Here is a 24,596-nt window from a genome sequence, read left to right on the forward strand (position 1 = left end):
ACTGACAACAAAACTATTACAGAAAAGTTTTTGAGCAGACTGCTTACCACAGGCATCATTCCTTTGCACAGAAAGCTGCAGAGAGGTTACTTAAACTCTGAGCAGCAGGAAAGCACTAAGTTTAGAGTTCATTTAAAAAAAAAAAGTCGTTACAAAATACTGACAAACTAAATGCACTCGTGTGCTTCAGTAATGAACTATCATGAGCTAGAGTTAAGACCAGGATTAGCATTATTAATGTAAAACATTAGCAAAAGAATATGGGTACACAAAGCATCTTAATAAAATTTGATGCTTTGGGGTGAACAGGCTAGAAGGCTGAATTTTCAGGCTAAAATTACTTTGGTTACATGAAAATGAGCACCCAGGGAGCGGAACTGGCAGTGCTTACACGAATGAAAATCAGGTTTCTCAAAACGAATCAAAGTCTCTACAAAGCTAACAAGCATATAGAGATCTATCCATATGATCTTGTCTATTGCCCCACATCAACTATAATACAGAAGTATCCACCCGTAAATGAAGAGGCTTTCTTCTTCTCACAGATAGAATACATCTGTGCCCTCCTTGCTTATCAAGAAAGTTTGTTGCATACTGGAAGAGCAGAACCCTTAATCCTTTCATATTTGGCACAGGTAGATAACTACCTGAACCTTGTACCAGCAAATATGTTCTCAGCCACCTGCCCAAGATGCAGGGCATTTTCTTCTGTGCATGAAGCATGCATTTCCTGTGATTCATCAGTCACGTTAAATATTTACACCATGATCTCAAAAACTACCTACAATGACCACTGTATCTGAACTGCTGTAGTCTATAAATCCCCTGTATCACTTTAACTGAAGAAGTTCTCCTCATGACTGTAGATGCCCATTTAAAACAGCAGCTACCAGAATAGCACATTAAAGCACTGTCTGAAACGTTGTGAGGTAGTAAAACTCGAGGAGAACAGCACATACTGTTTTTGCAAGTTGTGCAGTGCCCATCCAGTTACGGAGAAAAATAAAGCCAGAAGACAAAAAATTAAGTACGTTCTGGCATGACAGCAAAATAGGAAAAAAAAAATATCTTTTCAGTTATTTGCAAAGTTAGACCCCAAACGAGTGTCTAGTAAGAGAAAAAAAAATACTTTAAAATCCGACAGATTAAAAAATAGAAAAAATATCAGAGAAAATCACTGATATGATTCCTGTCATACGGCCGATATTACACCTAGCAACACGTCTATGAGCACGCACTTTCAGAGAACTCTGTAGTTTATTACAAAGCCCATACTTGGGGCTAGGCATCAACCTTCATTGAGGCTTCCCCAGTTTATTTATTTGTGGAATTTTGCTTCAGATTTATTTTTAAATCCTGTCATAGTATTCATAGGTTAACCAACGCCATAATTACGCTAACCAGAGGTTAACCAGTACCACAACGACCCCAGCCGCCAGGATTATTGATGCTGACACACTGACAGCGCCCAGCCCAGGCAGAGCCCACGGACTGAGGACCTCCCCCTCACGCGACAGGGGCAGCAGGCCGCACCCCACCACCGCCAGCTTCCCGCAGGCCCAGAAGCGCTCCCAGGACCCCCCAGCAGCTCCGCAGAACCCAAAGCTCCGCAGAACACCTCCCCTAGAGCCGGGGGCGGCTCCGCAACGCTTCCAAGTGCCCGTACCCGTCCCCAGCAGCCCCCAGAGGTCGCCAGCCCCCCTCAGCCGTGCCCCGTGCCCCCCGCCCCCCCGGCCGCTCCGGGCCCCCCGGCCGCCCCTCACCGCCAGGCCAGGCCAGCAGCGGCCGCCGCCGCAGATTCAAAAAGCGAGCCGCCGCACTAAGCGCGCCGCCCATTGGCTGCCCGTCCCCGCGGCCGCCTGTAAGCCGCCTCCTCATTCGGCTTCGCTCCCAGATGTCCCGCCCTCCCCCTACCGTCTCCTTCTGGAAAGGGGTTCGGGGCACGCCCTCTCGGATTGGCTGATCTGCCTGCCGCTCTCCGCCAGGCGGCCTCCTATTGGCGGTGGGAGAGGAACGGGCCTCGCGGCCGTACCCGAGAGCAGGTTGCTGAGCGGGCGGGGGTCAGGCTGCGCTGATTGGTTGCTGCCGCCGTTCGAACGCTTCCAACGGCTGGGGCCGCCCTGAGACTGGCAGAGGAGGGCGGGCGGCGCCTGAGGGTGGAGGTGGTTGGCGCTCCCCCGTTCTCCCTGCCCTGCCTCGTCCCGTTGTCCGCCTCGCCACCTCTGGGCGACCTTGGAGGGGCGATAAATAACTGTCCATCATTAAAGTGTTAATGTTGTTAATAAATAATTGTCCATCAATAAAATGTTAATAACTGAGTCGCATCTGCCTTACTGAAGGTGCCGGTGTGCAAACATCCTGCTGAGTTTCGTTATAATCAATTTCTGGCAAACGAGGGGGACGAGAGCTGAGGTGAAAGTGAGTGGCTGAGGTGAAAGCCAGCCAGCTGACTCGGTGGCACCAGCTAAAAATGATGACACCAAGTGGTTTGCCCTCCTTTTTTTCTCTAATTTTCTCTCCTACTAAAGCTTTCTGATCTGGAAAGGCATTCATCTGTATGCGCCCAGCATCTCTGAAATCTGAGTTAACATAGTGCCTCAGACTCAACGTAAAAAGAATGAGAAATATAAAAAGTAATTTTGCACATTTTCCAATTCTATGCTAAATTCTTATATGCCAAATTGAGTTCTTTGATCTTATTCTATTTTTTATATTACAGATTTTTATTAGTTCAGATATTTTAATGAGTGATCCAGCAGCCATTAGTGTCAGTAAAAGTCTATTGACTTTTTATGATTTGGAAGAAAGTAGAAAAGGAAAATGCAGATAAAGACGGTAGCAGGTGTTTATGTGAAGAAAGGTACATGTGGTGAGGTACATATAAATTAGGATTATTTTCTTGAGGAAAATGTATCAGAATAGCAGGCTGGAAGCCAAGGCGGTCATTTCAATTTTGACACCTCAGTCAGCCAAATATTAGTCATACAATAACTAAGCTTCATATAGAGCAATGGCATCAGTGACTTACAGACAGAATAAAACGTGACCTTCACCTGAGGTCCTTCTGTGACCTTGAAGGCTCATCACCATTCAACAGTTCCCGGCCAACCCTCACTGCCTTTTTCCCATTCTCTCCTTTTGCTGCATCCTCGCAAAGTACTTCTCAGCCAGGTCTTCAGGTTCCCTTCACTTCCTGAGCCATGGGCCAGGTTTCTCCTAGGTTTGGAACAAGTTCTGCTGTATTGGACTCATCATTTCTGTGGTATAGGTTCTGGAGAATTGTACATTCATTGCCACTTGACCTCTAGAAACTCAAAGGAGCTATATAAAATGCACCTGCAAAGACAGGAAAAGCATATTTATCAAGGTTTAGGATTAGTGGGTGGTAGATATGTCACTTCTTTGTCAAACTTTTAAATATAACAAAAATGAAGTATAAACTTTCATAGATAAATAGCGGTATACAATGCATAGAGTGGCTGACCCATTTTTTGAATAGGTTTATAAAACTAGAATTAAAATCCTACAAAGCAACTGGGGTATTCTGATTAAACATCTTAAACTATCCTTCTTTTTTCCTGGGACTGAGAGAACATAGAAGAATTTTAGGTAGCAATTACTTAAGAAAAGTTGTTAATTGCTTTTATAAAGAACATTTTTTCTCACCAAAATTTAGATCAGACCTGATGACAGAAAATAATTAGTGTTCTTTATATATCTCCCATTTAAAAATCTAAGTGTTTTTCTTATAAAATGCTCTGAAATACAAACACCTTTTATTTCTGTTGCGTACAATGTAGCATGCAGTTGAAACTTGCTGTTCCTTCCAGTTATCTAAGCACCAATAACCCTGAGTATAACAGTTAATAGTTTCGTCTTGCACTAACACCCACAGGGAGAAAATTCCAGGAGACTCAATCATTCAGTGAGTCCTATCACATAATCTTCATGGGATCTAATACCATGTAGAAAAAACAATGAGGCTACATAGGAAAATCTGATGTAACCCCAAGAGGCCCGAAGGGAACGTCGGTGCCCTGTGTTGTCTCTGCCAGTTGTCTGTGTAGCAACGGCCTCCGAGTTTCTTGGCTTCGGGGTGTGAATTTACGTAAAAACCTGCCTGTCCCATAGATAAGTTGCAAGTGTTTGTTTTGGGGTTTAACTTTATCTGATTTGATGTTGTTGTTTTTAAAGAAGTAAAGTGTTTATTTTTTTCAACCAACTGGAAGGAATGGATTCCTCGAGAGCTCTTTATTCCATTTAGCAAGAGCAGTAGCTTTCAGAACGTGGGGCAGGAGGGAGATCAAGCACAAGATGTATGTGGGGGTCAGTGGGAGCATGAGAAACCAGAGAAAAAAAATCCAGCCAGCCTTTTTATCTCTTTTTGTAGAGATAAGTAGGTGAGAGGAGTGGGACTAGGCCGGTGTTTGTGAACAGTGGTGTCTGTTGAAAAAGACAGGTACAAATTATTCCACTCAAGGATCCTGGATGTGGAGTTTGGGGGCAGATACTTTGGAAAGCAAGGGAATGGGAGTGTGCAAGGCAAGGGAGGCAGGGGAGGAGGACACAAGATAAAAGGGAAAGCATGAGCACAAAATAATACAGACAAGAATGGCTCACAGCTTGAGACCTCAGGAATCTCACCTTATGCTGCTTTGTTGACAAAGCTTGCTTTCCTAACAGCCCTTTCACATCCACAGCCTGCTTAAAGCTGGCTCTGAAAATTATAGGAACTCGGTTTGCTGTTAGAGGAAAAGGTTAAAGATGCTCAAGACTCTTATTTTCTCACAAAGTCCAGAAACTGTCTTCTCCTGCCTTTAGTATCTGGGAGGTTCTACTTTTGTTCTGGGATAGCTGGCTTAGAAGCTGGCCTTTTACTTCTTTGGAAGATATTTTCCTTTTATTACCTCTCCAAATGCCAAATTTTAAAGGCAGCTTGTCCTTTCTAGGACTCTAAATTTCTGAATTTCCAGGAATTTAAATTTCTATGTGGCTTTTTAGTATTACAAATTAATTTTCACAGCAGTGTTACTGTTAAAATTAACGTTCATTCTTTTTACCAGATCCATAACACATGTGATTTTAGTTATTTAAATAAATATTTTAATTTACTGGAGATGCCTCTGTGAGGAAGTATTGAGAAGTCATTTAGTTTGTGTCTGGGCCGAGTTCTGTGGTATTTGTTTCCTGCGTGTTGCAAAGAGAGGGTTTTTATCTGAGGGGAAAGCGCTTATGGGGGTGACAAAGCCCAGATTAGAAACTGTCCTTGTGTTGGGTACAAACGTGAGGTAAGTACCAATGGTTCTGTGCGTTAAACCAAAGCTTGCAACTGACCTAGGGAAAGAAAATCCCAGTCCAAAACAAAATACGGAACAAACGCTACGTTAAAAATCTGCCTTCCGGAGCTCCGTGGTGACTCACTAAATGGCCAGCAGCACGGTCCCTTCAGCCTAACACCCCTCCGGTGGCGGCAGGGGGGCGGCCCCGGCCCGCGGAGCCGCTCGGAGCGGCCTCCCCCTGCGGGCGGGCCCCGGGCGGGGCGGCGGCGGCTGCGCGGGCGCGGAGCAAAGGCCGGCGGCAGCCCGCTGGGCGGGCACACAGGGACCGGGCCGAGCCGGGCCGAACGGGGCCGAGCCCGGCCGGGGTTGGGCACGGGAGCGCCGGGGGAGGCCGGCCGGCTCCGCGGCCATGCGGGCCGCGTGGGTGCTGCTGCCGGCGCTGGCCGCCCTGTCCGCCTACTACATCTACCTGCCGCTGCCCGGCACCGTGTCGGACGCGTGGAAGCTGATGCTGCTGGACGCCACCTTCCGCGCCGTGCAGCAGACGGTGAGGCGGCCCCGGGGATGCCGCGGGGATGGGCCCCGGGGGCGGCGGGGGGCAGGCGGCCAGCCGCGGGGCTGGCGTGCCCCTCGGGCACGGCTGGGGCTGGCACCCCGCCTGCTGGGGGGCTGTTGGGGGGCTTATGGGGCGTGCTGCGGGCTGGCTGCCATCCTGCGGGCAAAAAGGAATTGTACATAAATGGCTTTTACTTCCATACGTTAGCTAGTGCATTAAGGGAAAGAAGATGCGGGGGATTCCCGTCAGATCTTGAAGGACGTGCGTGACAGTTTTGTCACTTTGTGGTCGCTCCCTCGCTCTGCCGGTGTTTGCATGCTGACCTGATGCAGATCAGCGATCGCAAACTTCCTCAGCTGTGAGCTTGATCCCCTGCTAGGGTGGTCGTGACGTGAGTCGCTCGTGGTTAGGCCTGATGTAAGGTACCGCGTGTGCTAAAGTATTTTAATTTTTTTATCCCTAGCGGCAGTTTAAGTTATGCATAAAATGTCCAAAAACTTCTCCGTTGGGTGGATGGGAGTATCGTCAGCTTCAGAAAGGCATTACATGAATTAATGGGCGGAGGGCCCATAAATAGATGCCGAAAGGTGGGGATGTACCTCCCGCGTTCCTAATATAATAACTGCGGAAGCGAGAGGATGGTGTCCAGACTTGTGTTCTCTCCCTAGACAGCTTCTCTGGTTGCTGCTTTTGCAGGCGGGTAGTGCTCAATGGACCTCTCAGCTGAGCTACTGGGACAGGTTCTAGTCAGAACATACCCCTGAATCAAAGCACGCTTCTGGGATGAAAGAATAAAACTTCTTGCTTGTATACCTTCCCTTCAAGACATGATACTCATGTGCCGTGGAAACTACATAGGCATATCCTGCAATAGCCTAAGGTTTCTGTTTAAAAAGCTGTGGTTTGCCCTTCATTTGCTCTGTGCTGGTATCTAAAAAATGTAACCATTAAACCAGAAGCTCAAGGGGATTCTTTGAAGGTGTAACCAGAAGGGCAGTGATGGCCACAGTGTGCTGCCCGCGGAGCACGTCGTAGCCTGTCTGCCAGGAACACCTGAACCAAGTCCATAACCTCTAGCTGAAGGAGAACTATCTTTAGGAGATCATATGACGGACTATATATATGTATATTGCTGTTGGCTTATGTACACGTTCTGCTTGTTTGTGGTATGTGGGGCGTAGTGAGATGGATTCTGGTGTCTCTAGGTTGGTGGCTGGAGGGCATGGCACCCCCTCTGGGATATCCCAGAGGCTGTCATCCCAAGAGGAGCTGCTGGAATAGAGCTGGGCCTGGTGGCAGACGGTGCTGAGGTGTCCACGGCTGTCCCCACCTCTGGTAGGAGGAAGCGGTAACTTCTTAGACAACCACTTACGTCTCTGGCCTTAGAAAGGTGAGCTCAGGTAGCAAGGACAAATCACTAAACAAGTAACAGTCCCTGCCATATGGAGTTCACAAGGAGGAACGAGTGAATTTTGCACAGAGGCATAAAGCAGCAGTGAGGTGTTAGTGGTGCCCTGAACCACACAACAAGTAAACCTTGGGGCGTTTCTTTCCAGAGAGAAAGAGAGGGTGCTTTCTAAGCGCTTAGAAGTCTTTCCAATGCTGAGAGATGGCATGAAGTTAGGAATAAGTGACTGCCGTTAAGAATGAGCTGTGTGAGCTGAGGCTAGGATTGTAAAAGTTAAGCTCGAGTACTTACTCTGTCAGACAGCTTTAGTGTGTGTATATAAAATAAAGCGTGTCCTGCTGTAGAGCTGAGCTTCCCTTTTCCTTGTCTACCGGAGGTTGCAAGACCAAATGCTTTAACATTGCTGCAAATGTGATTGTTGAACTTTCACCTACTTCAGAATGTATTTTCAGCTTGCTATTTATTACTTTCCTTTGTAGGTTTGATAGCAGACAGAAGTACATTACTAAGTGGCTTTTATTTTAAAATAATCTCTGCAGTGTACTGTAATCCTTTCTTCCAAGAGCATGAAGCAAACTTCACGTGCTTCAAATGCAATTGTTTCCTTATTCTGAAATAGATTTGTGCTGACTGACAATTGAGCATGACAGCTTCTTGTTAGGGATAACAATGTGTTTGTTTTCTCACTTTAATAATCACTGCCACCAAAACATACTAAGGCTGGCACTGCTTTTCAGTATATTAAACACAAAACCTTATCATTATGTAGAGTTTTGTCCCAGTCAGCTATTACTTTTTTTTTTTACAGGCTTGGGACTGACTCAGTGCCCTGAATCAGAGCAAAACACTTCCATGAGTGTTTATGTATTATCACATGGCTAAAAACATGTAATGCTTACATGGCAGTTTCTGTAAGTAGGTTTCAAAACGTACTTCAAAAGGGGACCAGTACGCTAATCTTACTTCAGGGGAGATGGGAGGAGATGGAGTGCCTTATGTGAGGTTGCTGAAAATTCCAGTGGCATAGTACACGTTCTATACTGTGTAGTCACGCACCTGCACTAAGAAATGGTTTTGCAAAATAAAAGAAAATAGAGTGCAACCTGAAACCTTTACATGGGATAAGCTGCCTAAAATGCAGTTGGAACAATATGTTCTGCACACGGTAAAATAGGGAAATAAGCCTGTTTTTGGTTTGTTTGTTTGTTTTTGCTAGTCTTTTGCTATCTACAGATATTGTAGTTGGCATTTTAGACTCAAATGTTACAGCAGTGTGTTTTGCCAAGTGATGCCCAAACTGAGGATAGTGTCGTTCAGGAGCAGATACAACTTTTAAAGGTAGGAAGCTGAGTCTTAAAAAGTTCAGTCGCCCAGTGTCAGCATCGTTACTCGGTGAGTCACGAGTGAGATTTGGCGTAGTCCTCAGCAGTGTTGTCTGTAAAAATGCAAACAGCTACAGCAACTCCCAGTTCCTGATTGCAGCTGAGGCCAGGAAGGTCTGTGCAGAACCTGGCCTCTCACCAGCTGCAAAGACAGTGAAGGAAGCAGCTTGGCTTCGGTGGCACGCTGCCTTTGTGTGCCATCTGAATGCAGCCTGTTGCGGTAATTTCAAGGCTGAAGGTCAGGTATGCACGAGGCTGGATGGTTCACGTGGTCCTTAGGACAGTGTCAGCTAATGGAGTCACGAGGACAGACGACCCTAATGTGCGGAGTGCTATTGGAGTTCAATAGAAATTGGCAACACAAATAAACATTATTTTTTGTACTAGAGAGTACATAACTAATACAAAGTGCAAGGAAGGAGGGGTAAGCATGATTGCAGTGAGCATTTGGGATTCTTCCTGAAGTTACCAGGTGAAGAACCAACAGAAGAATCCTAATAGTTTAGGGACCGATTGCTGATGAAAGGTGAGGTAATGGTGCCTCTCTCGAGAACAGGTCTTTGTTCATTCCATCTGCTTTTTATCACAACCCGAACTCCCTTCTGCACTTCTTGACAGTTTTCTTCAGCAGCAAGTTAAATCTCTCAGTATCTGGACCCTTGCCAAAGAATTTACCTAGAGGAAGGCGTTAATCTTAAACAGCTTAGTCGTTAGGGATCTGTGGGTTGTCCCTACCTCAACCCTGGCTATGGGGACATCCTGCTGAAAGAGGAGGCTGTAGCCGGAGAGGCTGCTTTGCCTGATTCGTTGGAGAGTTGGGATGCATTATTATATTATAAATCGCACCACCACCAAAGCAGCCGTGGATCAGAGAGGCGACAACCCCAAAATGAAAACCTGCAATCAGAACTGGGCAATAGGTTGCCAGCAGGCATGCTGCAATCTGCCCACAGTAGTTACTTGCTGAATTGGCTCGAGTAGCAGCAAAATATTCTCGTCTGCCCTGCTAGTCCTCTCCCAGGGTCCTCCTGCCCATGCAGCTCTGTGCTGCTCCGTAGCAGCCGAGCACACCGGGTGTGTGTCAGCCCACCCGTCAGTCCCATGAAGTTCTCAGGCCACATTTCCCTGATACCTGAAATGTTTATTCAGGCTGATGCATAAAGACATGGCCATGATATGGGAAGACTTGTGGCTTTGACCCAAACTAAGCAATGTCCCATGCCTGTGGCTGGCACAGGAACTCTTTTTTTTTTTTTTTTTTTTTTTAACTTCGTAGCTTCCTCTTCTTTCTCTTCCTTTTCACTGTCTCTTATTACAGCACTGTCTGTTTTCCCTTTTTACCAGAGAAATCACTGTTCCTCTTCTCTCTTCTGTATGCACTTGACCACACACATGTAATTCCCTACATACAAGTGCTAGATTTGATAGCCTGCAACAGTCCTGCATTCTATCACGAGAAAGGTGGTAAAGTCATGAATACTAGCAAAGATCAAACCAGTTGTTGCTTACATGAGATGACTGAATGCATTTCTTTATAACTGTTTTAAGCTAATCCACCTGTGGGCTGCTGCCAAAAGGGTGAGTGTCCTTTTCCCCCATTCCCTTTTTCCTTCCTTGGGTTATCAGTAAGGTGACGATGACCTGGCTGAGGCTTGCTGTTTGTTTTTTTCTGGGTTTGTAGTCAGCTGGTGCAGTAAGCTGACACTCCAAGGCTTCGCATTTGTTAGTGCCAACACAGAAAGGTGCCGGGGAAGCACCGTCAACAGGACAGGCAGCTCTGACCTTCTGGTGGCAACACAGTCCTGGATAAGACTTTGCCAACCACCAAATACATCCTCTGTTGCCAGTGGCTCTATTGCAGAATGATGAGATTTGTTTAAAAATACATAAATATCTTATATATATATATATGTGTGTGTGTGTGTGTATATATGTAAATATATATATATTATAAAATATATTTATTATAAATTTTATAAAATAAATAAAATAATAAATAAAAATAAAAAATAAATAAAAATTATAAATATATATATATATATATATATAATAAGGGTTTTGTTTGTAGGACTTTTGGATAAGACTAGCTCTCTGCCAGCAAAAAGCACAATCCTGATGTGTTGTAAATAACAACGAAATTGACTGATTAGATATACTTCCAAAGAATCTGCTTGATAAGTGCTTGGCAAAAAAAACCTGTCAACAAAAAAAATCAGTGCTGTTCCTTTTGTGCCCTGGTGGACGAGGTATCTCTTCCAGACTGTTTTTTGGTTCTCGGAAAGGGTGTTCTATTGTAGGAAAAAAAGCATCTGATAAACCTGCAGAGGGCCACAGTGCTCTGCAGCTTAAAAACCAGGGCAAAACACTTGTCAGTAAACAGCAGTGACTCACCTTGGAAATAAACCACTTCCGATTCCAGGGAACATGTGGTAATCTTGTCTACAAAGAACATCAACTTAAGTAGGAGAAAGCTAAAATGGGATGCCTGTTGCAGCAAAAAATCTACAAAAAAATCGGGCTGAAAAAATCTACAGAAGTGCTGTTTTGCCTGGCAGTGTTTCTGCAACTGTTTCCCGGTGGTTACCTGCCTTGGGAACCTCCACAGGGTGCACAGAGGATCAGATCTGTTGGGTAAATCAATGGCAGTTCAATAAGTAGCATGTCAAATTATTAATAGGTGTATTACTCTTCACCATTCAAGCTCGAATGGTGTTTTCCTGTGGGGAATTTTTTAAATAACAGTGGGAGAAAAGCATAATCAGAAACTCAAAGATACAGACAGTCTCAGGAATTCCGTGTTTCTGCCCACTGAACACTACTTTGTTGTTTGTTCGTTTGTTTTTTCCCAGAGAAAAACCTTGCTGTTGGAAGAAACGATGATCCATCCATAAAGCAGCTAACGTTTCAAAGTTTGGATTCTCACCAAACTATCTCAGCAGGGTAACCTTACTGCAAGCTAAGCAGGAAGAGAGTCTTTTCTTTAAATTCTTGTTTTGGAAGTGGATTCCTCTCCCCACTCACATACCAGTCCGTTGTACTTGGCAGTCATAGAGTCTTTTGGAAAAAATTTCAAAGTCTGTCTGTTTCCACACAAATCTGCAGTTGAAGTGGGGTTATGCAGGGTCTTTCTGACCCAAAGGAAAGCTAGGATTTATTTATTTATTTTTTTTACATTGAAACTAACTATTGCAGATTGAAAACATAAGAACGGGGACTGTAGACCCAAGGGAACAGATCCTCTTCGGCTTGGACACTGCTGAATGCCGGAAGCCTTTCAGTTGATAGGGAGTGCTTCAAAATTAGTTTTTTCCTCTGGAGGCAGTGGTGTGCCTCCATTAGCTGTCCCTTTTACTCAAGAAGAGACTTAGCACCGAAACTGACTGTGGAAAATGGTAGTCCAGAAGTACAGTGAAGAAAAAGCAAGAAAATGAAATGGCTCTCCCTGTAAATGCATCATATAAGCCAGAAAGAGACTGTAAAACTCTTACTTGCAAAATCATGTCTGTCACAGGGAACCTAACTTGGCTTCCACTTGGTTTTTGTATAGGTTAAGCTAAAGCAACAACCCGTTCTCTGCAATGGGAACGTGGTTAGGCTGGTACCTGGGTGACTGATCTCTCCCTGGTGTTGGACTTCTCTAATTCATACTAGCAGCTTTGCACTGTACTGGTGATAATAGCAGAACTAATAGTAAAATGGCTGTGTGTAAACAAGCCTCTTGACTCCTAACAATACACTTTTTTTTTTAAGCATCTGTTATCTGTCCATAAAATAAAAGGTCACAGCTGACGGTTTTCCTTATGGTTGTGGTCCCACAGGTGTACATCAGGTATGTGCATTCATTGTACCTCCCAATTCCATTGCCTTGACACAGAGAGCTTTACAAAAGGCATAGCTGATTAGCCAATTTCTATGCTTCATCTGTAGAGTAGGGAATAACTTTGCAAAAGGGGAAAGACCCCTGCTACTTACTGTTTTTAGGGGCCAGTCTCTGCATTGGAGTCGCAGAAGTCCTCTGGCTCACCCTTTGCTGCCCCTCTTGCACCACCTAGGGGATGGGAACAAGTACATACAGTAAATGATGCACAAGTCATACATGGGGAGCAAATCACAGGGGTTTAGGCTGGAGTGCCTTAGGTCCCAGTACTGTTTGCTGAGAGAAACAGGTTTACTAAGGGCAAAGTTGGTTTTTATTAAAAATAAATAAATGAAATCCTGGATAGCCAAAAGAGAAAATCTGTCCTTCTATCACAAGCGTACAGAAAGATGAGATCATTCCCTACTTTCTTAGTGTTTTACGTACCCACACAAGAGAAGTCATACACGTTAGTTTCCGAGGAAGAAATCACAAACCTGCCCCGCGTCTTGGGTATTTCAGATGCTTTCCAATTCATCAGGCAAATACAGGACAAGCCACTAAATAAGCACTGTATTTGTTTGACATCATTTGTGTTTTCAAATGCCTTTGCAATCACTGAGAGCTTTCTTAATTTGGAAGCTTTCTTTATTTGGAAATGGAAAGACTTAAGTCTTGCAGTGGAACAGAAATATTTTATTTTGTACCTTACTACCACAAAAATATTGACTGTGTGGTATTGCCCTCTACTGGCACTGGTCTGAGGAGCTTCATAAGTCCAACAGTGGAATCTGCTGGTCAAGTTTGTCTCTTTTGGGGGTGTCTTTCAAAGGCAAGAATCTTAGTTCTCGTTCACACTTGTCTTGATCTGCATAGTGCTCATGGTTTGATTTATTATGACAACAGAATCTTTTATGGACAGGGTTTTCTTTTAATACAGCTTTAAGAGCATTACGGGTCTTTGATAATCATTCATTTTCTGATGAATATTCTAAGAACCTATATATGTTTTTCATGGAGGAACTGCCTTTTGAAGACAGTTGCATTAAACATCAGGGTATCGTAACGCGATATGCTCTGAAGTAACAGAAATCTCCTTTCTTTTTTTTTCTAGTGTCACCTGATTCACTATTTGAGACTCAGCCATCACCTGATAGTTCTGAACTATTTGATTTGTACGTTTGACAAGCTGAAGTCTGTCTCTTCTGAACACATTAACATAACGGATGCTGTTTTTGACGGTGTGGAAGTCAGAGTGTTTGAACCTCCTGGAAAACAAGATGAAACGCTCAAGCGCAGTGTTGTTTACATCCACGGGGGCGGTTGGGCCTTGGCAAGTGCAAGTATGTGTCTGCTAATAACTAAATGGGATTTTCCTCTGGTTTCCTCCCAGAAGGAATAACCAAAAGCTGTTTTTCCTGCCAGGGATGACAATTTTGCAAAGACTTAACTCAGTTAGGTAGTAACTGTCTCTACTCTGGTCGATCAGATGCAAGGAAGGAGGATTTAAATATATTTATATATACACCATTGACACACTGCAAAAATGTATATTTTATCTGGATACAGGCTGTAAAAGAAGCAAAAGGTTAATTTTGTTTCCTCATGAGAGGACAAAACGTACAGTATACAAAACAAATTACACAGAGTGGGCTGAACAAAACTGCATGCAAGAGCATTGCTAATGTTTGGCTCCTGGTAGGATGTACCTGGGAATGCATGCTGCTGCTTACGGAAAATGGGCAGTGTGACAAAGGAGATGGGGAGACTTGGGTTCCAGTCCCACTCCCTTAGGGAACCGCTGTGATCACTAGCAGAAACTATCTTGAAAGTTCGTTATTTACATTAACTTGGAAGCCACAAACATGATTAGAGAAAGGAAGGTGTAGTTATAAAAGTGAAGCACTGACCCTGCCACATCTTGCAGCAGGAGAAAAGCCTTGGGAAGAGAAGGGATGTGGTTCTCATGGCTGCCCTGTGGCCAAGAGCAAGAACTGATAGGAGTCTGTCTTTTTCCTGCTCAATTGCTCCCATGAGGACACGAAGGCTCTACAGCCCTGGTGCGTTCTGAAGCATCTAGAGCCTCATCTATAGAAAAAAAAATCAATGGTGTTTTCTGAAATGTTCTAAAACATGCAAAAGATTGCATCAAGTGCATTTGGACTATGTATGCAAGTCACTTAGACCATGGCTTAAGTGAGATTTAGAGTCCTAAATACATTTTAAAGTCTGGTTTTCACATGCCTTTGGAAATCCCAGTCTCTTTGTCCTATAGTAGCTAAACATTTTGCTCCTTTTCTTACAGAGGAATGGGGCTTTGAGATGGGTTTTCTTAGGCCTACCTAGGGGATGTTTATTAGTCCTGTCTACATCATTTGTGCTCTTAACAGTTTGCATAAGATTTGTTGTGTCAAAAGTTTGTATTAAATTACTGTGCTTTGTTTGGATACTATAACTCAGCTATGTCAGATGCTATCCTTAAGTCCAAGTTGCCGAAGTTAATGGCACAAGTGTCACAGCCAAATACTAAATTCTAAGACTAGATACTTTAGAAAACGCTTAGTGTCCTAGTATATTTTATAGTACCAGGAATCAACAACTACATAATTGGAAAGGAATAAAATTAAAGAAAATCAGTCCACTGATAAATAGGATAGCTGTGATTAATCCTCCCTTAAATGAGTAGTTCATTGACATTAATAGGGCAGCTCATTTGAATCAAAGCAATAGATGGTATAATAACATGAAGAAAAAGCAGTGACTCATACAGTAATAACTGTTTCTGGATGCTAATGCCCGCAAGCCACCGGGTACCTTGAATTTTGCCCAGTTGTGAGAATTGTGATAGGTGGATGAAATGACGTGCTCCAAGTCACCAAGAAACAGATGAGAAAGAAAGCATTAGGCTGCAGATCTTTTCAAGGCATGAATTATGTTCCTTCTGCTAGAATGTGCATTTGGAACTTCATCTGTTGCAAGCTGATCTCATTTACTTTGCTTCTATTTGTATGATATCTTCATTTTCTGGGAAGGCTTACGTACGGCTTTGTGAAATACTGCCATAAATGGACTTTCATGTCCCTAACGCTGTCCTTTCATTCCAGGAACAAGCCTTTATAACAACCTCTGCAGAATCATGGCTGAATCTCTCAATGCTGTGGTTGTTTCAGTTGAGTGAGTAATCTAAAATCGATAAAATAACTTTAAGGTTTTTAAAAATACGTAATGTAGTTCTTCTAGCTTTTCCCTTGTTACTGACTTTTGTATAAGACTTTACCTTGGACAATAATTCCCTTTACCAGGCTGATATTTTTATCCTTTTAGAATGACAACAAATTAGAATGGAATCAAAAGTTCATTTGAATTTCTAATTATTTTAGGAGCCATTTCAGAAGCAGAAATGTGGGAAAAGAGTAGCATTTTAATCAGTTGGACAGAAACTAAAGTGCAAGTTTTAGTGTCTTTTGCAAATATACCTGTGTGTAAGGAGTGCATCTAAAACCTGAGATCACTCAAATGACTTACATTATAATTCTGTTGCTCTTTTTTTTGACAAGCAGTTCAGGCATGTTATATACCTGAAGGAAGGCTGAACTGCATCTCTCTGACCCCACACAGTGCAAGAGTGAATTATTCCATCCTTAATGGAAAGTATATAATACATTAAAAACAAAAACACCAAGTCGGTCTATAAAACACGTTTTCTAAGTCCCACTGAGCAAGGGTCTGCAACATAAAAATTAGCAAATCATTTACCACTGCTCATTAACCAAAATACGCAGAGAAGTCTGGCAGTTCCTGCTGTTCCCTCAATTGCCCACTGTTCCCGTGTAAGTACTGTACTCCACTCAAGAGCAGGAGACTGCCACGGTGCTAGACAACAGAGAAGCAGGGTTGCCTTTTTTTTTTTTTTTTTTTTACTAGCTGAACAATTCCAAGGTAAACAAACCTCTCAACTAGCTAACTGCATTAGGTAGATGACTCCAACTTGATTGGTACTTTGCCCATCCTTCTTGTCAATTTCAATATTTTCTTTTGCAAAACCAATCACTTAATTTAACTACTCAAGTTTCTGACTTGCAGTCGATTATGTACCGAGCTCTGTGATCTAATTACGATTTAATTATATGGAGTTGGTGCTACTGATTCAATATTCATTCTAGTGTACGTTAAGGGGTTGCTTTTTTACTTCTTTGTTTATTAGTAGAAAAACTGTTTCAAAAAAAAGCATAGAAATAACAATCACAGTTTTGAAAAGTTCTTTGATATTCCTTTTCTGGTGGCTGTTTCTCAGTTATTGTTTGTCTCTTCTCCTTAGCCATTATATCTTTCAATCAAGACATTTATCCTCCATTAGCGAAGTTTAATTTGATTTTTTTCATTGGTTTAATTGCACATCTCGCTTTCATGATCTATACACAGTGTTACTCAGTTCTGCAAGGCGTTCCCAAAGGCCCCTCTCATGTTCCTTTGTAGTTGATGCAATATATAGATTGCTTTCTGAAAGCAGGACAGATCTGAAGTTGGAAACAATTCATGTAAATTAAGCTTAAAATTTATTTTACATGTAGAATTTTTTTAGCTTAGATTCCAAAGAAAATGTTTTGAACCAGAAAACAGGATTTTGTTTGGCGGAAGTTAAGGCAAAATAAAATGCTTTTGACAGTGTCAAGCCTCTTTCTTCACTTTGGGCTAAGACACCTATGCAAAGATTTAGGCTTGTCAAGCTGACAATAAAAACATTCTCTCAAAATATTATTGATCAATAAGAACATGTGAAATCTGTTAAGAATATGAAAAGCTACAAGTGGAAAGACGTTCTTTGCACCGTGAGGCCTGGTAACAACTCTTACATTACAAACGATTGAGTAAATTATGAACTGACTTCTCCTGCACTGTTATTTAGAAACTGAGAAAATGTAGTAAATAGAATTCAGCTGCTGTCTGTTTGTAGGCAGACTGTTTAATCTGTGTGTGCTTCAGTCTGTGAAAAGTCTGTGAAAAGTCTGCTTCTCTCCTTGATAAAGGAGATGAATTATTCAACCTGTTGCATTACCCCAAATTGGTATTACTTCACTTCCTGGCTATTGTTCGCTTCCTGGTACAAAGCTAAGAGATACAGCAACATTCATCCTCTCCTGGGCATAGAAAAAATTTGGGAAACAGAACTGCTGAGATGCTTGTCTCAGCTGAATCTGTTGGGCGTATATTACTTACTCTGTCATAGCAGTTAAGGTGCGGAGTTGTGATCAAAAACAGGCCAACAGTAATGACTCCCTCACCAAGGGTTGTTCTAATATTCATTCATTTTTATAACATGATGAAATGCTCTGTTGGGAAATCCCAAGAAAGTGCCGCATGATATTATAGCATCTTGGTGTTATTCATATCTAATAGGTTCTTGTAAATCTTTCAGAATTAGAGCGTTAATTAAAAGATTAAGTACTACACACCTCATTTTTTCCCATAGTATTTATCTTAATGAAATAATTATTTGCCATTCAGATAGCATCTATTAATCATGAGAGAGAAGTACATTAAAGGTAATAATGGTCTCTTACCTCTTTTCTTCTTTTGTAGATACAGGCTGGTACCAGAGGTGTGCTTCCCTGAGCAATTCCATGATGCTCTTCGTGCTACAAAGCATTTTTTGCAGCCTGATGTCTTAGCTGAGTATTCAGTTGACCCAAATCGAATCGCAATTTCTGGTGATAGTGCAGGAGGAAATTTGGCTGCTGCTGTGTGTCAGCAGGTAACATCCAGTGTCTGTTATGTTTTATGCTATAACAATCCCTAATTTAGTGGTGCATATAGGTTGACAGGTTCTTTATGCTGCATCATCATGAAATGACGTGCCAGTGTTAGAGACAGAGTGGTAGCTCTCTATTGAAAGAAAGCATCTTACCACACTACAGAAGAAAAATGAGTCAATTGCATATTGCACGTAGCTTGCAATGTCTTACTACAGTTATGAGGTGTTATGGGACTAAGTTTAAGAGCAAGTACCTAAATGATTTTTTTTAAACTCTTTTGCTGAGGAATTCTTTATTTACCTAAGTAGGTAACTAGCTACATGCATGATTTATCAATTTAGCTTCTTATTTTCAGATGCTTGTCATAGAAAATAATTGTTATTTCTTTCAAATACTAATGAAGGACAAAAAATATAATACGTGAAGCTTAACTCTTCTTTAAATTGTGAAATGCTCCAGGAAGACAATTAAGGAAATTTCTTTTGTGCATCTCTAGTTTAAACATAATCTGAATTTAATCTACTAAAGATTTTAAAGGCAGCCTGGGGCAAGTAATAGTATTATTCATGGTTGAGTAAAATATTATTATTAGCTTTTTTATATTGCCAATAACCATTGGTGATGATAAAGAACATACCCTGCCCAGGCAACTAATTATCATGACAACCTTGCAATATTGAATTAGGGGGAAAATTAATAAAGCACAATTGCACTAAAAGTCTTCATCTTGAGGACTGATAAACATGATAGAGCCATGTTTTGGAAACAGCATTCATAACTCATTTCCATGATGCACAGTTAAATCAATGATGTAGGACTGTTTCAGGGAGAGGTTAAATGCACTAATATTCTTCAGCCTGAAAGAGACAGACAAGATGAGATATACGGATCTTTGTATCTTGAGTAGAAGGTGAAGCAAAACAAGTGTTTACTGATTCTTTCACTAAAAGAATCAGGGGGTATCAAATGCCAACCTTGTAGGCTCAAATCAAATGCAGATGTTAGGTTCAAGTCCACCACAAAGGTGTTCTGCACACAGTGAGCCTTTGCTAGAGAAAACTGGATGCCAACAGTATGCAAAAGCTCAAAGAAGAAGCTAGAATTGTGGAAGCTGTGGAAGCATGAAAAGCTATTAAAACCTTGGATAGCTACATTGACTCAAGAAGTCCATCTGCGAATAGTTCAAATGGTGTGTTAGAGAATACCATTTTACACTTTCCTTATACACTTCAGTAAATGTCTGCTACTGATTTTCTGTTGGTAATGGTACTAAAACTGTCCTGCATGACCATCATTAAAAGAAAATAATAAGATAAGGCTGTATTTCAGGCAAAAGAGGAACATTCTTCACCAGAGGCGTTGCATAAGAACAGAGTTTGGCCTAGAAGTTTTCAAATGGTTGTTTGAGTGAAGTTCAGGGTTGATATTGTAATGCTTATTTTCTTTCGTAATCTTTATTTTATTCTATGTTCTTCCTGCAGCTTAGCAAAGATGAGCATTTGACCATCAGACCAAAACTGCAGGCCTTAATTTATCCAGTCCTTCAGGCATTTGACTTCAATACCCCTTCATATCAGCAGAATATGAATATGCCTGTTCTTCCCCGTTACGTCATGATCAACTATTGGATAGACTACTTCAATGGTAATCATGACTTGGCTCACTCACTGCTGATTAACAACCACACTGCTCTTGATGTTGGTCAAGCACTCTCTTACAGAGGACGTCTGAACTGGACATCTCTACTGCCTTCATCATTCAAAAAGAACTACAAGCCTGTAGTACAAACCACAGGCAAGGCTGAAATAATCCAGGAGATACCAGCGCTCCTTGATGTACGAGCAGTCCCGCTGCTTGCAGAAAACGAAACTTTGCAGCTGCAGCCAAAGACTTACATCCTGACTTGTGAGAATGACGTCCTGAGAGATGATGGGGTGATGTATGCCAAGCGGTTAGAGAATGCCGGCGTGGAAGTCACACTCGATCACTTCGATGACTGCTTTCATGGCTGTATGATATTCACAATCTGGCCTACTGATTTCTCTGCGGGAATTCAGACTAGAAACAGCTATATAAAATGGCTGGATGAAAACCTCTGAGGAGAGAGTCTCTAGAAGATACAGGGTGCTCAGCTCTGGTGTCTGTTCTTGCAAAAGATCAAAGAATGAAAAAGTGCACTTTTCCAAATTCTGACTTCATCCATTCAGCTGCATCTGGGGGGGGGGGGGGGGGCTGCAGACTAGCTGTAGCATTTACTAGCTCAATTGACCTTGCCCAGCAAAGTATTTTGTGAAATATTTCTTCAGATTTCAGGATTTTTTTTCTTTTCAGATAACTTGTCTAACGTAAACAAATGTTGAGCAAGGAGATCAGCATTCCTGTTGCATTCTTAACTGGCTCATTCTTAACCGGCTGAAACTTTCAAGCTTTGAAACTTTCAAGCTTTGAACCTTAATTAGGCACAAGGGCCACAACTGTAAAATGATGCCAGATAAAGTCGAATGCTTACGTCTCTGTTTGAATATATAAAAGGGAGAAGTAATTTTCAACAGTGTTGAGTACTTGCTGGTGGGAAAGAAAGTGTGAGCACTCTCACCTTTGACAGTAGAACCATGCATTTGGATGTCAGGCATGGATTTAGATGGTGACTTCTAGGCAAATAGACAAATGGCTCTTAAATTAAAAAAAAAAAAATAGTTAAGATGATGCTTGGCTAAGAGACTTGTCTAACATAACTCAGCTTTGGAATTTGGTCTTTATGGTCTTCTAGTTATTTATAAATGCACGGAGCAAAACATTTTCAAATTAAAAAAAATAATCATAGCATTCATACAAACATGGAGGATAAAATGTGTACCTGCAGAATCTGGGTTCATTATGGGAGCTTCAGAGATGACTACATGGCTAAAGAGTATGACTGTCAGCATTTAAAGCCTCAGTTTATAACTTCCGTACAGAAAAATACTGAGCATACTAAAAATAATCTGCTGTGTGGTTTGCACTAAAGTTTGTAATTAATAGTAGAAGTTTTTGTTCATTGACTTTCTTTTGTGCTTATGGCATTTGTTGTATTTCATCCTTCCTTGAAGGAGGGAATCGGACAAATAGAAGTGGCCTCTAGTCTATACTGGAGATTTACATTGGAGCTTTGCTGCTATAGCTTGTTTGTCTTGTAGACTGTACCTAAAATGCCAGGTAACATGATCTAGCTATTGTGCAGCACATCTGTCCAGTTTGAGCTGCTCTTTAAAATTCAGAGAGACAGGACAGTGAAGTGAAACCACTTGCAACAGTGTAAATGTACTTTTTTTCCAGGATGTTTACTGATTGCAGAGGTGGAGGCTGCACCAAAATGTCATGCCCAGCCTTTCTAGGCAAAGAGAGGGTGGCTGTCCCATGACTAAACCAGGAGATTAAATTCATCGTCAGCTTTACTGCAGACTTCCTGTAGGACCCAAGGAGATCAACGTAATCTCCTTGTGCCTCACTTTCTTCTTTCTGCAAACAGGGAGTAGTCAAAGACGGGGAGTAGTCGTTTCCTACCTCACAAAGGAGTTGTGAAACTGAATTCACAGATGTTAGTGAAGGACATGGATATGTTACTGACTGGCATGCACTGAACAGATCCCTTGGCTTCTGACTTTCCATCAGTCTTTAACAGCTGGCTCAGAGCAGTCTACCCCATGGCCAGCGGTGCTGCTAGACTCTGTCCCCCCCTGTGAAGGTAACTGATTTATCTCCTGGCTTGTGTGAAAGTACAGTAAGGTAAGGGTTCTCAGCTGTAGGAAATCATGACAAAGACAATTTCATGAGATCATTTCTGAAAAGTTAATTTTAAAAAAAGTAAATCAGGCTACCTTCTGTAACTTAAGGTATATACAGAACAGCTCACTTTCACTGATATATAAATTAAATAAGAGTACAACTTTGCTGAATCATTTTCCTAAAAACACCAGCTTGTTAATATGGCTGTATGTATTAATGAGACAAGGCCTCAATGTAGACTCAGTCACGCAGGCCAAAACTAATTTCTGACCATGAGTTCACACGGAGGTCACAAGCCAAAGCTTTTTCAACAGTGGCCCAGATTCTTTTTCTATTTAGATTGTTACAAAGACTTGGTGGAATTAGAGCAGCCAAGTGTCAATTCAAATCAGGATAAACTTTGGCCAATATATACAATTAACACTGCAGAAGAATTTAAACATTCTTACAGATTTAAACCTCTTCTTCCCTTCCCCATAAACACAAGTCCAGTAGATACAATTTACACCTACAACAGATATCAACTAAACTTATGTCTATTCAAAAAGACAAATTACTGATCTTGAAAAGGGGCCTGTACTCCTATCCAATCCACTGTATGCAAACAGCTCCAATTACTTGGCTCTAGACCATGGCTGAGTCAAAATATATCTTTTACACTGAGCTGTAACAATAGGCTTATTCCTGACTTTCCCCCTTACAATAAGGCTATGTCAGAAAAGGTAAAATTTTATTTCAGCCTGCAGTCATTAAAAGGTAGTCGTTGGAGTACTGGGGAAAAAATGGTTACTATTCCTATCAGTTCTATAATAACTAAGTTACCTATGAGCTGTCTGCAGTGCTTTAGATCAGCATTTGTTTATAGCTAATTTATAAATATCTGCTATGAAGCTATGATATAATCACTACCATTTTTTTCACTGAAATGAAATGGAGAGCTGGAATATATATTCCTGGAGTTGGCTGTGTATTTCCTTCATGCACTGAAGCACATTAAAGTCTTGGCACAAGAAGTGGTAGTAAGTATATAACTGGATTGAATGTGTTCACTAAGTCATCACCAGCTGGATGTGACATCCAGGATGGTAGCACAACTTGGATGAGATGTTACAGTATTAATTAGTTCCATCAAAATACCATGATTACTTTATCATGCAGATGTATGGTTAACTACAAAATAGCTGCAAAGATACGTGGCATTTCCCGTTACATACAAAAAGAGGTCTGAGTTACAGCTATAAAAAGACCTTTTGGTGTGTAGGCACACAAGATGCTTGATTGAAATTAAGTGTAAACCTTGAAGTAAGCATTAGTCACATTCTCATCTTTCCTCTTACTTTACTTTGTTCTCCTGTGCAGGCGATCACTGTGCCTGGAGCTAGAAGTTCAGCACTGCTTCCAGCTGAACTGCTGCAAGCTCACCCCAACAGAGCACTGGCTCAGCTCAGCAGGGCCAGCAGGCCTTACAGAGATCTGGTGCCTGCAAGCAAGAGATTAAGATTAATGCATGTTACAAAAGCTTTATTCTTTTTTTTTTTTTTTTTTTAATACTCTTCATCTGACAAGTGTTTGCTTGGGTGTACGTAGCACCTTCATTCCTTAGTTATTTCACAAAGCAGTTCAGAGCACCTTACATGTTCTAGGATCAGATTCAGAAATACTCCTAACCATACTTCACCTATGTAGGGTGAAAAGTTGGTCTTCTAAAAGAAGATGCTCAATAAATTAGTCTACTTCCTTTTTCATTAAATTCATTAAATGAGTATGGCTAACTACTTTTAGAAGATAGCTATTTTGTTTTTTTCCCCTCCCCTTCCTACAATTACAATTCAACTGTCCATTGCAAGAATATCAAAGCATTCAAACGTAAGCTTTAAAGAAAAAGCCTGCATAACAGAAGCTACACTCGTTTGAATCCTATTTCATTGGAAATATATTAGCAGGTCCCCAGTAGTTTTGACTGATACTGACAGGAATAAATAAAGTTTTTGTCTGTCTAGCTTAGAACATCTTAAAGAATGGGAGTTGAGCATTTCTGAAAACCCAGACTGAATTAAAGATATTTCATAAAAATCACTAGCAACTAGAATTTCCTGACCTTCATCTAAGTAATTGCAAAATTGCATCCAAGCCAAAGCAGAAAGGCCATTGTGGATTTTAAGTCCTACAAACTAAAAAGAAATTATTTATCTTTAAAACATTGTTTTGTACTGTTTGGGCCTCTCTATTTTTTGATCAGGTGCATCAGTTTTTAATCTCTTAATACATTTTGAGAAACTTTTTCAATTAAAACTATTAGAAGTAGATTAACCTGACTTAAGCCTTTTAAGCTGCTATGACCTGTAATAATGTTTGTTTTGTTTTGTTTTTTTTTAAAGAAACTGGTTTAATGTTCTCTTATTTATGATGTTCAAGAATACAAAGTACAACATATGTGATGTGAATGCATTTAGTAACTTAAGTGTGACTTTTTTGTTTTTTGGTGTTTTTTTGCTTCTTTCCCATTACAGGGGAAAGATCTTGTAAGATCTAAGTAGCAAGTGTGGTTCAAATGTGCTATCAAATTGAAGAACAAATAAAGTGGAAATATGTCTGAC

General features: G+C 41.5%; 2 protein-coding genes across 4 annotated transcripts in view; one reads left to right on the plus strand and one right to left on the minus strand.

Annotated features, from left to right (window-relative positions):
• The window catches only part of ECT2 (epithelial cell transforming 2), a 28,378-nt gene extending 26,482 nt beyond the window's left edge, over window positions 1-1,896 (minus strand). The window contains exon 1 of one of the 2 annotated variants that reach the window (XM_035557349.2): window positions 1,764-1,896. The gene's annotated coding sequence lies outside the window, so the exon portion shown is untranslated. The remainder of the gene's footprint in view (window positions 1-1,763) is intronic. The other variant, XM_035557348.2, reaches the window with a different exon arrangement.
• A 3,677-nt stretch (window positions 1,897-5,573) lies between these two features.
• NCEH1 (neutral cholesterol ester hydrolase 1) lies at window positions 5,574-24,596 on the plus strand. Of its 2 annotated transcripts, XM_035557312.2 has the most exons (6): window positions 5,586-5,826; window positions 13,596-13,824; window positions 15,586-15,655; window positions 18,062-18,233; window positions 19,716-20,244; window positions 23,359-24,596. In XM_035557312.2, the coding sequence occupies exons 1-6, from the start codon at window positions 5,689-5,691 to the stop codon at window positions 23,379-23,381; spliced, it is 1,161 nt and encodes a 386-aa protein (XP_035413205.1). In that variant the 5' UTR covers window positions 5,586-5,688; the 3' UTR covers window positions 23,382-24,596. The 2 variants fall into 2 exon arrangements, with proteins under 2 accessions (XP_035413204.1, XP_035413205.1); XM_035557311.2 differs by having other exon boundaries at window positions 5,574-5,826; window positions 19,716-24,596.

The sequence above is a fragment of the Cygnus atratus genome, chromosome 9 (genome assembly GCF_013377495.2).
Source record: "Cygnus atratus isolate AKBS03 ecotype Queensland, Australia chromosome 9, CAtr_DNAZoo_HiC_assembly, whole genome shotgun sequence".
In the NCBI taxonomy this organism is placed as follows: domain Eukaryota; kingdom Metazoa; phylum Chordata; class Aves; order Anseriformes; family Anatidae; genus Cygnus; species Cygnus atratus.